Source organism: Crassostrea angulata, chromosome 9 (genome assembly GCF_025612915.1).
Source record: "Crassostrea angulata isolate pt1a10 chromosome 9, ASM2561291v2, whole genome shotgun sequence".
NCBI lineage: Eukaryota > Metazoa > Mollusca > Bivalvia > Ostreida > Ostreidae > Magallana > Magallana angulata.
This window is the reverse complement of record NC_069119.1, coordinates 7,399,784-7,412,545: the sequence shown is the minus strand read 5'-3', so window position 1 is coordinate 7,412,545 and position 12,762 is coordinate 7,399,784. Positions and strand designations below refer to the sequence as shown.

Here is a 12,762-nt window from a genome sequence, read left to right as displayed (position 1 = left end):
ATCTGTTTTTCCAATTTAATTCTCTTTGCGGTGGCAAACCTTCAGAAGACTATTGGGGAATTCCTGGTAAAAGTTAAAGGGGCATGGTCACGATTTTGGTCAAATTTTATTTTCCTGGTTTGATTATTCGCAATACTTTTGTAATGCATTTCTAATGATAAAATGAAATTTGGGTGCCAGTCGTTGAGTTTTAGGCAAGATACAGGGCTCACAATTCTTCGTCATGTAAACAAGGCTCATGCCCTGTTTTTGCTTACATAGGTTCAATATACCAGTAAAAATCATTTTCAACCTGGTTTGTCTATCTTATTTTTCATTTAAAGCATAATTAAACAGTTCCTAACGATTAATACATTCATTTTAGGTCTAAAACTGGAATTTTCACTTCAACATTCATAATGTAAACAAAAGCTTTGTTTACATTGCAAAGAATTGTAAGCTCTGTAACTCGCTTATAAATCATCAAATGACACTCAAATTTTGCCTATTAAAAATGCCTTACTGAAGCACTGTAAACATTAATATCAAAAAAATAATTTTTGACCAAAATCGTGACCATGCCCCTTTAATTGCGTTTCCTAGCCCCCTGTTTATTATTAATCATACTAAGCAAGTATTGCTTTCATAATTATCAAAATACTATGCTGCATGCGTTTTGGATAGTGAGACGATCGTTAGCCATTACAATAATTGCTATTTTTGTTCATACAATAGAAATATATACATGTATAGACAAGTCTTGTTTTTGTTTTTTTACTTTTCACATTATCGTGAATGTCGTATCGACAGCAATCACACATTTCGCTGATGTTCAGCTAAATTAATGGCATCACTCCTACAACATACGTCATTATGAATCAGCATAATTCAATATGTAACAGAACAATATCAGTGAAAAAAATAGTAGTGGGACTTGCTGTTAAAAAACACCAACACTGCAAGAAAAAGGACCTTCTTGAGCTAGGATTTTTGTATCATATTATATTCATTAAAAAAATGACAGACTATATTCATCATTCCGTAAGACATCTTTTGACTTAATAATAATATAATTGTCTTAAACTTGTGTTTGTCACAAGATGCAAATGACAAAACCTCCACACCCCCAATTTTTTTTTTAAACAACACACAAAAGAGTGGGGATGGATCATGCAAATTGTTTCTGCACTGCATGACTCGGCGTTTTCTTTTCAAGTGGTACAGGAATAAATCTCTCCCATTATCTGATCTATTCCAAAGTTTAGAGTTTTTTTGTTTCAAATTAAAAGTCAGTTTTGGAATATTTGAAATTTCCAATTGAATGTGTAAGCTTTTCATTTGTGAGTTTGCTTTTTCAGGACTGTGGAAAAAAGAACTATCATAATTTCAACTTTGGTAATAGTACATAGATAGTAGTAGAATTGTACTCAGGTTGGTTCCCTCATTTATACATGTATCATTGAAATAATAATATGTGAGTTGATGTCATCAAATAAAATTTGCAACTTTTAGCTACCAGAATATGTGTTAATGTAAATGTGTTTGCTTATAGAGTCTGAAAATAAAACAAAGTCAAAAATTAATGAAAAAAAGTCTAAAAGGATATTTAATTTGCTAGCCAAGAATTCATATGAAAACCTTTTATCTTTTATCCATTGGACATAAAGACTTATTGCTGTTCTTGCAGATACATATTAAATGTTTAACAAACAAAATTGTTGCACCCTAATTAACAGATGGCCTGTTTAGATAAAGATAATCATTTCTCATATATAGAATAACGTGATAATACAATAAAAGAAATGTGCATATGCATTCTTTACTTGATGTCCCTTTACAATTTTGCCCACTGAGAATTGTGTTATACAAGAAGTCAAACCTACAGAAACCATAACTCGAAAATGAAATAAAATTATTTTGATGATACTGAAACTGAAACATTATACATATATGCTGGGGAAGGAAATTTGGGCTTCATCGGTGTTGACAGGTAATGTAGGCAAACTGCAAATTTTAAAGTGCATTACACAGTGATAACGATTCAATGCTATGTACCAGTTTACAAATATTTGGGATATCAATCAGGTCAGTCTCTTTAAATGATATTTAACTTTTAAATGGGAGATGGATGGGGGGTGTGGCGACTCTTAGTTTTATAGTTAATAACTTGTATTTACATAATCTATTCCTTAACAATAGTAAAAGCAATGCTGTGCATGCATGTCATAGGTATTTTGTGTTTTTAGACATTGATTAAATTAATTAAACTAAATCAATCGGTCACTTGTCATATATATTTTTTCATATGATTATTCATTATCCATTCAAAACAGCATTGAATTTTCAATTTTCAAATGAAATTAATAAAAATGCCATCTAAATCTAAGAAAATAAAAAGAGGACAAATTTTAAAATTTGAGGCTAAAAAATTTTGAAGAGGTCAAAAGAGGCCAGGCCAAAATTTGAGGTCAGGCCAAAATTTGGGGCTAGGCCAATTTGAGGCTAAAAGTAAGGCCAGGTAAATGGGGCCAGGCCAGGCCAGGCCAGGCCTGGTTTTAAAGTTTGCCAAAGAACCCCCCATATGAAATAAACATATTTTCACGAAATTATTTACATTTCATCAACATGACAGTTTGAAATCATGATCTTTGACCTTTTTGTAGTTATAAAACATGTCTAGCGAAATCCTTTAAATCAGATTAGAAAAAAATATTTAGAATAGAAAACGAATTTGTTACTTTCATACAATTAAAAAAATGCAAGCAGCAAATTTTAACAGCATCAACTTTATTAAGGAGGCCGATTTGGGTTTTTTACGGGAAAACTACAATAGCAAAACTCTTTATTTTTTACCCATGTGTAAATTAAACAAAGTCTAGCTTATTTGCGAAGTTTCAAGAAAATCGACCGTCTGGTTTCTTTTAGGGACCATCTCAAAGTAGAGGTACATTTACTATAGGAATATATAGGAAACTGTCATTTTCTGCTCATTAAAGCAGATAAAAAAAAACTACAATAGCTTATCCTCAAATCATAATATATGATTAGTAAAATCATTTCCTACATTATATGTAAAAAATATTAAATTCTATTCTCTGGTTTTTAGTGGGGGCCATCTCAAAATATTAAAATGCACCAAATTTTGCTATATATTTGGATCATTACGAATGAATATTGGTAAAATGGATTCATTCAAAAAATGAGGAAAATGTCCTCGAGGATAGCATCAGTCTGTATATAAAATTTCAACGGCGTATAATTTTTATTTTTTCTTTTATGTTATTTCTTATAACGTTCTCCTATAAAGCTTCATTTTATCATAACGTCAGAAAAACGTAATGGCAACGCTCCCCTACCCCGCAACGAAAAATAAAAATTTCCTTTAAAAATTTATATATTTATATCTGTATTTTATTTATTGTGCTCAATTTTATAAATGATATCGAAAAAATCTAATAAGAAGTATTAATCAACTGTATTATATTAGAACGCGCAAAAATATGCGCAATGAAAAAATGACGGCCTCTTTAAGTGAAACTTTATCAGTTGAAAGTCACTTTTGAAAACTTACGCTTTTCGGCAATTTATAGACTAAACAACTCTTTACTAACGTTTATAGTTTTTTAGGGGATTTTTGTGTGTTTATCTTTTGTTATTAAATCTTCAAAAGGCTTTATATAATATAGAAGTTGAATATTTTGCTAAAATTCTAATGTTAACTGTCATTTCCATTTTAATACTTCACTCAAATGATTCATATTTCAATGTCAAAAGATTGATGAAAAATTCATAGAAATGTATTTGCTTCTTATCAGACCGGTGACGTTAAAACGAGAGATGGGTGCTTTTACATATAACATTAGAGTGATGAATATGTCTGCTAATAAAGTAATTCAGTTTAAACATTTTATTTCCCTTTTTATTTTTTTAAACAATTAGCAAATTAACAGTGTATATATTCATATTTCATTCTTTTGTTAATTTCGATAAATGTTGGTGTTTTGAAGTTGAAACTAAATTTAATGCATCCAGTTTTACAGTCAGGAAATTATAACTGCTGGTATATGTAAACCCAGATTCTCAAAATGATATGAAACATCATACCACAGCAAGAAAAGTTTTTTTGCAAGTCGTCTGAGTTTCATAGTGTTTCTGCTTCTCTTGAGACAAAAATGACAAAAGCTTTAAGCAGCTTAACAGAGAGTGATCAGACATCTAATATATTATTGGAAGATGAATTTAAAATCAAGTCCGAATTTATTCAAAACTGATAAATTGTTTCTTCTAATATACTTTCTAGAGGCTACAAAAAGTAAACAGGTACGCGATTTTCATATTAAAAAGGACAAGTTGACGGCATATTAGCGGTATGGTGAAAGTTTTATCTCTTTTGTTTTGTTTGTTTTTTATTTAGACAATGTCCATGGCTGTGACTGTCTTCCTCTGTGCTTGTGACAGCATCACCGGTGACGTTATCTTTTTTTCTTTCTTTTGCTTTTTTAATTGCAGATGTAAAATAACTTTGATATACATCATGCAGATTGAAGAGTATGTTCATTTTTTTTTAATAAATATTAATTATCATCCTGACTGAAATGCGTTTGGTCAAATCTAGAAATTATTTATATCTAGATACATGTAACCATATCAAAACTCTATTAGCCATTGTGCATAGGAGTGTAGCTACAATAAATAAACTTCAATTAAGATGATGCAGTAAAAGCATAATAAAAGCATAGGCGACATAATCATAGCATATTTCATTTATTGTTACACTAAATGCGCATATTTAGCGTAAATCTTAAACATGGTTTATGTTTTGAAAATATGTATTAATATGCACAAGTGAATATTGTAAAAAATATCTTTCCTTGTTAATTTGTTCTTATCAGTATATTTTTTTTCGAGTTCGTGTATATCCGTCTCTAAAGAAGTTTCATCTCAAAGTAAGCTTGTTACATAGATCATTTTCACAATTAAAATTTTTAGAAATGATTGCGCATTATTTGTCTAGAGCTGTTCAGTGCAAATGTAAAGGGGAAATAGAAAGTAGTACCCAGACATTTACATTGTACGCATACTTTACGAGTTATCGAACATTAATCAGGATAAAAACACAAAAGTCAACATAAATATTGTTTCGAGATATAATTGCAATAACATTTCAACAAATTGATTGATAGGGTGTAGAAAAGTTCATATATCTTTGGATTTTTAAAGCAACATTTTAATAAGATAACCCCATCTGCGTTCTTAAGAGATATCAAATTAATGTGTGTGTTTTTTTACATCTTGTGTGAAAAACGATTAACAACACTATCTGTGGCAAACAATTTTCCCAGTTCAAAGGTGGCAGTAATGTGTACCTTCCAAAAAGGAAAGATCATTGCTTAAAGATTAACATGTCTAAATAATTTTGTCTAAAGTGTCAATCATCCGGCAGGAAAGATATTTATTTTAAAAACATTAAGATCATATCGGATAAATGTAGTGATAATTTCCATGGGTAAAAACTGTCCACACTGTACAAGGTATTTAAAGTTTCCTACCTGAATCAAAGTAGTAATATTTGAGCAAAAATCTACAAAGCGTTTATAATCCGGTCGGAAATTAATGTATATTTAGAATTACCTGTCGGAATTTAATTTATTTAGAAAAATAGTATCAATATAAAAGGAATATTTATAATTCTTTTAAGAAATTTAGAAAGTCGAACAATTTTTTTACAAATATCAACAGATTTTTTTAAAAATCCTTTTAGGAAACAAATTCTACTGTAGTGATAGTAATTTTAAAATGTAAATATCTCACTTCTCAGGTAAGACACGCTAACTGCGTGATAATGTTGAAAACTGCGTTGTGGACAAGCACAAAAATGACCCTTGAAACTCTCATAATAATCAGGTAATGTATTTGTTTACAAAAACGGGATATCATATTGTATTAAACACAAGCTAACATTTTTGCAAATGACTAGAAATAGTGCTAAATGGATATCAATATTTTTTTTAGGGGAGGTTAAAGACAACTTTCTGGAAATGTTGGTATTAAAAAATGATTATCCTAAGTACAATTTAAATTGTTTGGATACTATTGACAACTATTTCTGAATATTCCTTACATGCTCGGTTTATAAAAATAAATAATCAAGATAAAGACAAGAGAATTTTAAAAAGTATAAAGTAAAATAAAATGCATTTTTGGAAAACAACTTAATTAAAAAAAGGAAAAAAATATATAAAATAAAAATAAAAAGAATTTATTTGTAAAGTTTAAAAAAGCAATTTATTACATCTACATAGAAACAGATGTCAGGCGGTTTGAAGATATTAAGATACATGTATAGAAGAAGATGTGACACAAAAATATCACTTAAAACATATAAGTCCTTTAGCTGATGAGAAAAAAAAGTTTTCAAGATTCAAATTCTTGATAGAATAAGCAACACAACAAAAGAGGTAGAGGCTGTTTTTTTAGCACTTTGACCCCGGAAAAAGTCTCCGTTGACTTATTATAAAATTATATTCCAAAAAACTCAACATTGTGAAAATGTCTTTCTAGCCCTGATGACAAATTGTCCGTTTGCCAATATATCTGAGTAGTACTTGCTACAGGTTGATAGTCCCGGCCGATAATCAACAGTTTTGTTATCATAATATTCCGATATAAGATCGGTGTTGTATGTAACATTCCCTTTGCTAAGATGCTCGAAATTTCCTGCACCCGTAGTGTGATGGACAGCTAAGATTGTATTGGTCGCATCGATTACCATAAACTCTCGTTTTTGGGACTCCATTACTAAAAAGTTATCGAAACCACGTCTACCTATCACTACATCTGGCATATCTTTCCAAGGGAAATTTCTAGTTGATATAAAATAATCCATTGCCCATGGAGTGAATAGTTCTCCTCTTGTTGTCAGCATTTCTCTAAGCGTTGTAAAATTCGTTGATTCCTGCTTAGATATATTCAAAACGTTTGTCCTTTGACCAGTTATAAGGACATTATTGTTTTGGAGGTCGATATTTTCCATTACTCCAAAAAGCGTCAATAGTAGATTATCAGTGAACAAGATATCGCCATTTGCATATGCATAAAACTTAGATTGAAACTTACTCATCGTTGTGATATACATATCTTTTAAAACTGGAATCCCGATACCAGTTTTTAAGATAGGAAGAGTTTTCCAACCTTTAATTTCTACCCTTTCTCGCAGGTCTTCGTCATTGGTGAAAAGTAGAGGGACTACAAATGGTTTTAGCATCGCCCAGTTTTCAACGGTTGTGTTTCGTCGAGCATAATTGTCTTTAGTAGCAGTCCAGGTCGTGAATAGAGTTAAAACTGGATCTCGATATTCATTGTGTACGTAGTGATCGGAGCTTGTTTCAAATCTCAGTATGTTGGTTTTTGTGTTGGATTGGTTCAGTTTGAAAAGGTTTGCACAAAGAGTCATTTTCCTTTTCATTTTTCTCTGCTGTTCAAGAATCACCGTGCTTTGGTCGTTTCCATTCATAATTTTCAATTTAATCAAAGCTTGTGGTTTGATTTGAAAAAAGATATACACATAGATACTTATACAAAATAAATAAAGCAAAGCAACTTTGATATGTCTCCACCCCATCGTTTTCCCCATCGTTTTCCAATCTACAACAAAAATATATATTGTTTCAAAAATTCTGAAGGATTCGTTAATTATCACTTAAAATACTGTTTTAGACTTTTTCAAGTACTTCATTTATTATAGATTTTATTAGGTAACAGTGAATTTCTTTTTAAATCAATGACTACAGTGTCTAATTGCACATTAACCACTGATAAAATAACATTGTCAAAGCCACCTAAAAATGTTTTATGTTATTGCTTTTCATTTAAGAGGCATGGTGATTTGAGCTGAAATTATTTAAATTTGTTTTTCCATTTAATTGTTTGAAAAAATATACACTTTATAAAATAAATTTCAAAGTGCGTAATATTTTGCAACATTGCTACGAATCTTTTCAACGGTAATTTAACTGAGTGACGAGGATATAATAATCACGTGTCAAGTTGCAAGCGAATTACAGCACTATGTAAATATAACTTTTATTTGAAAATTGTTTACAAGTATAATATTTATTTAATTAACATGTTTTGCAAATGAATAACACACAACATAATTAAACAATTTCAATGGTTTTCTAAGCAAGCTGTATATGAAGAAAACATGACAAGAACTTTCTCAACAACACACGTAAACTGAGGTTTCTATCTCGCTTAAAACTTGCTAACAGACATCCAATTTTAGATAACTATTAGAAATGCCTCATTAAATTTCATTTATCAGAAATGGGAAAATAAAGTATGAAAATCTTTAGCTCAAATCGTGACCATGATTTTTTTAAGGAAATAATTAAACTTAATTACTAGAAGATTTCTTAATATATTAAGGCATTTCAAATTCCATACCAGATGAAACTGTTTAATATGCATATTTTAATTGAAATGAATCTTACTTACCGTTTGTGTTTTCAATACTTCAAATATTAACCTTTCTTAATTAACTTCACAAATTTCTTCCCTGCAATAGAAATCCATTTCAGCTCATATAGAATAAGATTGCTTGTATTTTCAGGTTCATGTATGCTAAATATAAGGACAATCCGTTCGTGCTTTTAACTTAAACTTTTATATGATTATTGATTAAATGATGTGATTAAGTTGAAAGATTCATTTACATGGAAGTCATTCAACTGATCGAATTCCATGTATGAATGAAAATATGACAATAACAAAATGTCAACCATCTCAAAAATCCATAAAACGAAATACAAATTCAAAGCAGAGCAACACGGACCTCTAAAAAGATAGAGGTAGGATAAGGTGCCATGGAGGAGTGAGCATCCTCTGCTGACCGGTCACACCCGCCGTGTGCTCTTTGTGCGAATTGGAGTGACTTTGCATGACTGGTTTTCGCCTATTAATGAAGTCGAGTAAAAAAAATGGGTTGGATTGAAAAACTTAAAAGAAAAAATAAATGTAAAGAGTGTTTTTATTGTATTGGCTGTTAAGAGGCCTTGCAGGTTTTATAATGTAGCCATTTTAGACTATTTTATCCTCTTTGAAACAAAGAGTTCTCATCTGTAAAGATGTAAGAATGTTGCAATTTCAAAGCTAAAATGTTTGGATTTGTTTTAATGTATGCTCTAAAATCTCATTTATGAATCTAGAATTTCAAAGTAGATCCCATGGATAGTTGTATTAATATGATACTAATTTCAGATATTTTCCATTGCAAATTCACTTTTTCTTCTCGAGTTTATTGGCGCTTTTGATATAATCCAACAGGTTAAATACAATTTTAGCAAAATAAACAGTTTAAAGTAAGCAACATGAAACAGTTTTACATTTGAACCATTATTATTTTTTGTCTTTATAAATTTATGATGCTTTAGCGAATAATTATAGTCAGATCGTATCAAATAAGGGATTTGCATCTAAATAATCTTTTTGTTAATATTTGCTTATATGTTTCCTTACATGAACATTCAGTAGAGCAAAAACATTCATTTCTGTGTAAGCTTTTTAACAAGGCAAATGGTAATATTTTTGATGTCACAATGGTCACAATACAAGCTTGTGGTTTGGCGATGCATTTTATATCTATAAATACTAGGCTGTTTGTTATTCTGAACGATTCATCTATTTTAAAAGTAAATATAAGTAGTAAAAATATCTCGGTGAATCTTTTAACACTGCTACCTATTTCTAAACTACATTTAATGTAAATGTAACTACCTGGGTTGCTGTTTGACGGCCTATTAATTTCTTTTAAAAGGTTGCCATCGAAATCAAGACGTTTTTCTTGCCTGCATTGCCAACTGACTGCGCCCTACTAAGAGTGTTGGTTCCAAAGGTCGTGAGGCGACAATACAGGGTCATCCATATATTCTGGTACTGTTTAGAATGCCCAAATAAGTTTAGCAGAACAGACTGTAACTAATTAAAACATTTCATATGAGTAAGGGAAATAGTTTAAAACTATGTAGGGTAGGTGCCGTTTGCACGCTTTACATGGCAGAGCAGGGAATATCAAAAAGGAAAATTACAACAGGTGTCTTATTTGATGTGTTTTGTTTTGTGGGCATAACAATATCTTGCAAAAACTTAATATTTTAATATAATAGAGTCGCCGTAAGGAATCAAAACAAGTTGACTAAGGCTATTGTTATGAAGAATATAAATCAGTGTAAAAAACACAATTGCTCACCGTTTTAATACATCCATAGGGCAGCCATGTTGTTTTGTAATTCTAAACCGATTTGCTTAACGATTTCAAAAAGACAGGTCTTGACGTGTTCTCTTTAAACACATATTCGAAGGGCTTTAACAAAATGTGTGTAGTTCCCATAAATATTCATGAAGGATTGAAATCACTCGCACAATGTGACCCTTGCTGATGTTAGCGACATGATTGCGGCGTTTTTGGCAATGACACAGTCCAAATCACCTTATTCTGCATTGATGCGTGCACAAAAACTGGGTAAAGACCAGTTATAAAAACTTGACGTTTGCAAGTACCGTTACATTGATGAGACTATATCATATTTGAACCTTGTGATTTTTTAAAAAAATATATTTAAGTGTTGTCTGCAAATAAGATTATCTCAAACCTCCGTCTTAGCCTAAGGGTCATATTCTTTTTTGGAACATTATTATATTTTGTGAGTATTTAATATTATACTTAATAATCAAACAATGACCTGATATATTAATTGACTTATCTATGAAAAAAACCCATTAAAGATATTTCTTTCAAATCTATGAAAGATAACATATGTCATTTAAAATAGAAAATTTTATTGAATCACAAAAACAACATTCTTCACAAAAATTGTAACACACTGAAGAGAGAGAGAAAGAGAGAGAGAGAGAGAGAGAGAGAGAGAGAGAGAGAGAGAGAGAGACGGGGAGAGAGATTATGTTACTCGTACATCTGAATGTATGTATTTAAACATCGTATTGTTCATAATATACAAATAATTTATAACTGGCTTTTTCTGCAATATCTACATAATGAAAGAGTTATCAATTAATTTTCTTCACTCAAGCTTATTTTCTCTCTCTCTATCTCTCTCTCCCTCCCTCTCTCTCTCTCTCTCTCTCTCTCTCTCTCTCTCTCTCTCTCTCTCTCTCTCTCTCTCTCTGTAGGTAAGGGAAACGACTATATTAATCACCCTGAGAAAAAGGGTCCGGTATGAAGACATAGAAAAATTGTAAAATAAAAAAAAAAATATATAGACGTTTTCTTTACCTAATGATAGTCCATACCTGAAACTAGCATTTTGAAAATATTGAGGTTGATCAAATGAGTAATCTAGCGACAACCAGCTACCTTGAGGGAAATAATCTTAATAAACAAAGCTGATTTTATACCACCGATTTCAAACATGCTTCGCTCAAATACTTCCATTTTTATCGCATTACATGAGTTACTTATGTAAAATATGCATATTGGATTGCATTTTGTTTGTTTGGGTTTTTTCTTTTTTTTCTTTCTGTTTTTTCTTTTTTTTTTGGTCATGCTTCATAAGATAAATGTGTCGCCTGCATGGTTGTTATTATCGTTTGAAACATTTCCAACTTCTCGGGAAACCTAATACTCTTGTATACAATGGGAAGTTATCCCTTACTAATTTTAAACATAAATTGTAAAACCCCCATCCCAGTGGGAGGGGGTATAGGTATTGGGTAAAAACAGTGAACTGATATACATTGATGTTATGTTAAACAGTTTTCTATTTTACTCCCATGCAGGTAACATACAAGACAATTCATAAATTTAACAATGCTCATACGGTTCATGATGATTTCCTGTTCTATCGTGCATCTAACAAACATACTGAGTGCATGATTTATATGAACGTCCTAACCTTTTACTAAATTGAGCATTATGAACTCTGAGTCAGATTTTTGCAGTTGGAAGGAGTCTATGCAAATTTATTTATAACTATTAATATTTTTTTGTTGGAGGGGGGGGGGGGGGGCTTTTAAATATTTTCTTTCTAAAAGCCATCTCTGAACATAATGAAGATGATGCCTTAATAAAAAAGGAAAATTCCAAAAAAATTAGAATGTATGGTATTATGTTTTAAATGGTCTTGTAAAAACTACAGTAGCGAAGATCTTCTTAGAATAATCTATTATTTATGTAATGTAATTGAAAATTGCTGAATTAATGCTTACCTTAACTGTAGGAGTTTTTAATGAGGCTCAGAATTTCCCATTTAACACTGACTGGAATTAAACAATTCAATTTTTTTATAACCTGCCTTTCTTATTAACATTGTGTCGAGTACAATCTTAGCCAACACTTTATATTACTTAATCATGTACACACCTTATTGTATGTATAATATTCAATTAATTTGAATGTATGGCATTGTGTTTTAAATGGTCTTGCAATCAACTACAATAGCAAAGGTCTTCCGAGAAGAATTTTATGTAATGTCATTGAAAATTGCTGAATAATTGCTTAAATTAACTGCAGGAGTTGTATTCGTGCTACGCTTTTAAATGATGTTCAGATTTTCCCGTTTAACACTGAATTGGATCAAAAAAATCAAAAATCATTTTTTTAATAAACTGAGTTTCCTAACAACATTGTGTCAAATACCAACCTATCAACCACTTTATTTTACTTTATCATGTACACACCTTAATTGTATGTAAAATACTCAAGTAACCGTTAAGACTATTGGGTCTCTTGTTTTAAAGAATACTATGGTTTCAATTCTTAAACGGGCA

At 30.7% G+C, this 12,762-nt stretch overlaps 1 protein-coding gene across 7 annotated transcripts; it reads right to left on the bottom strand.

The window, feature by feature from the left end:
• Positions 1 to 6,270: 6,270 nt before the first annotated feature.
• Positions 6,271 to 10,791, bottom strand: LOC128162849 (uncharacterized). Of its 7 annotated transcripts, none has more exons than XM_052826255.1 (5): positions 10,226 to 10,791; positions 9,754 to 9,954; positions 8,813 to 8,932; positions 8,476 to 8,536; positions 6,271 to 7,623 (listed from the first exon to the last, which is right to left on the bottom strand). In XM_052826255.1, the coding sequence occupies exon 5, from the start codon at positions 7,610 to 7,612 to the stop codon at positions 6,515 to 6,517; it is 1,098 nt and encodes a 365-aa protein (XP_052682215.1). In that variant the 5' UTR covers positions 7,613 to 7,623; positions 8,476 to 8,536; positions 8,813 to 8,932; positions 9,754 to 9,954; positions 10,226 to 10,791; the 3' UTR covers positions 6,271 to 6,514. The 7 variants fall into 7 exon arrangements, with proteins under 7 accessions (XP_052682215.1, XP_052682218.1, XP_052682219.1 ...); XM_052826258.1 differs by having other exon boundaries at positions 9,754 to 9,948; XM_052826259.1 differs by having other exon boundaries at positions 9,754 to 9,912.
• Positions 10,792 to 12,762: the final 1,971 nt, after the last annotated feature.

Coding starts and splice junctions, on each gene's coding strand:
- LOC128162849 (XM_052826255.1), bottom strand. CDS start 7,612: ATGGGGAAAACGATGGGGTGGAGACATATCAAAGTTGCTTTGCTTTAT.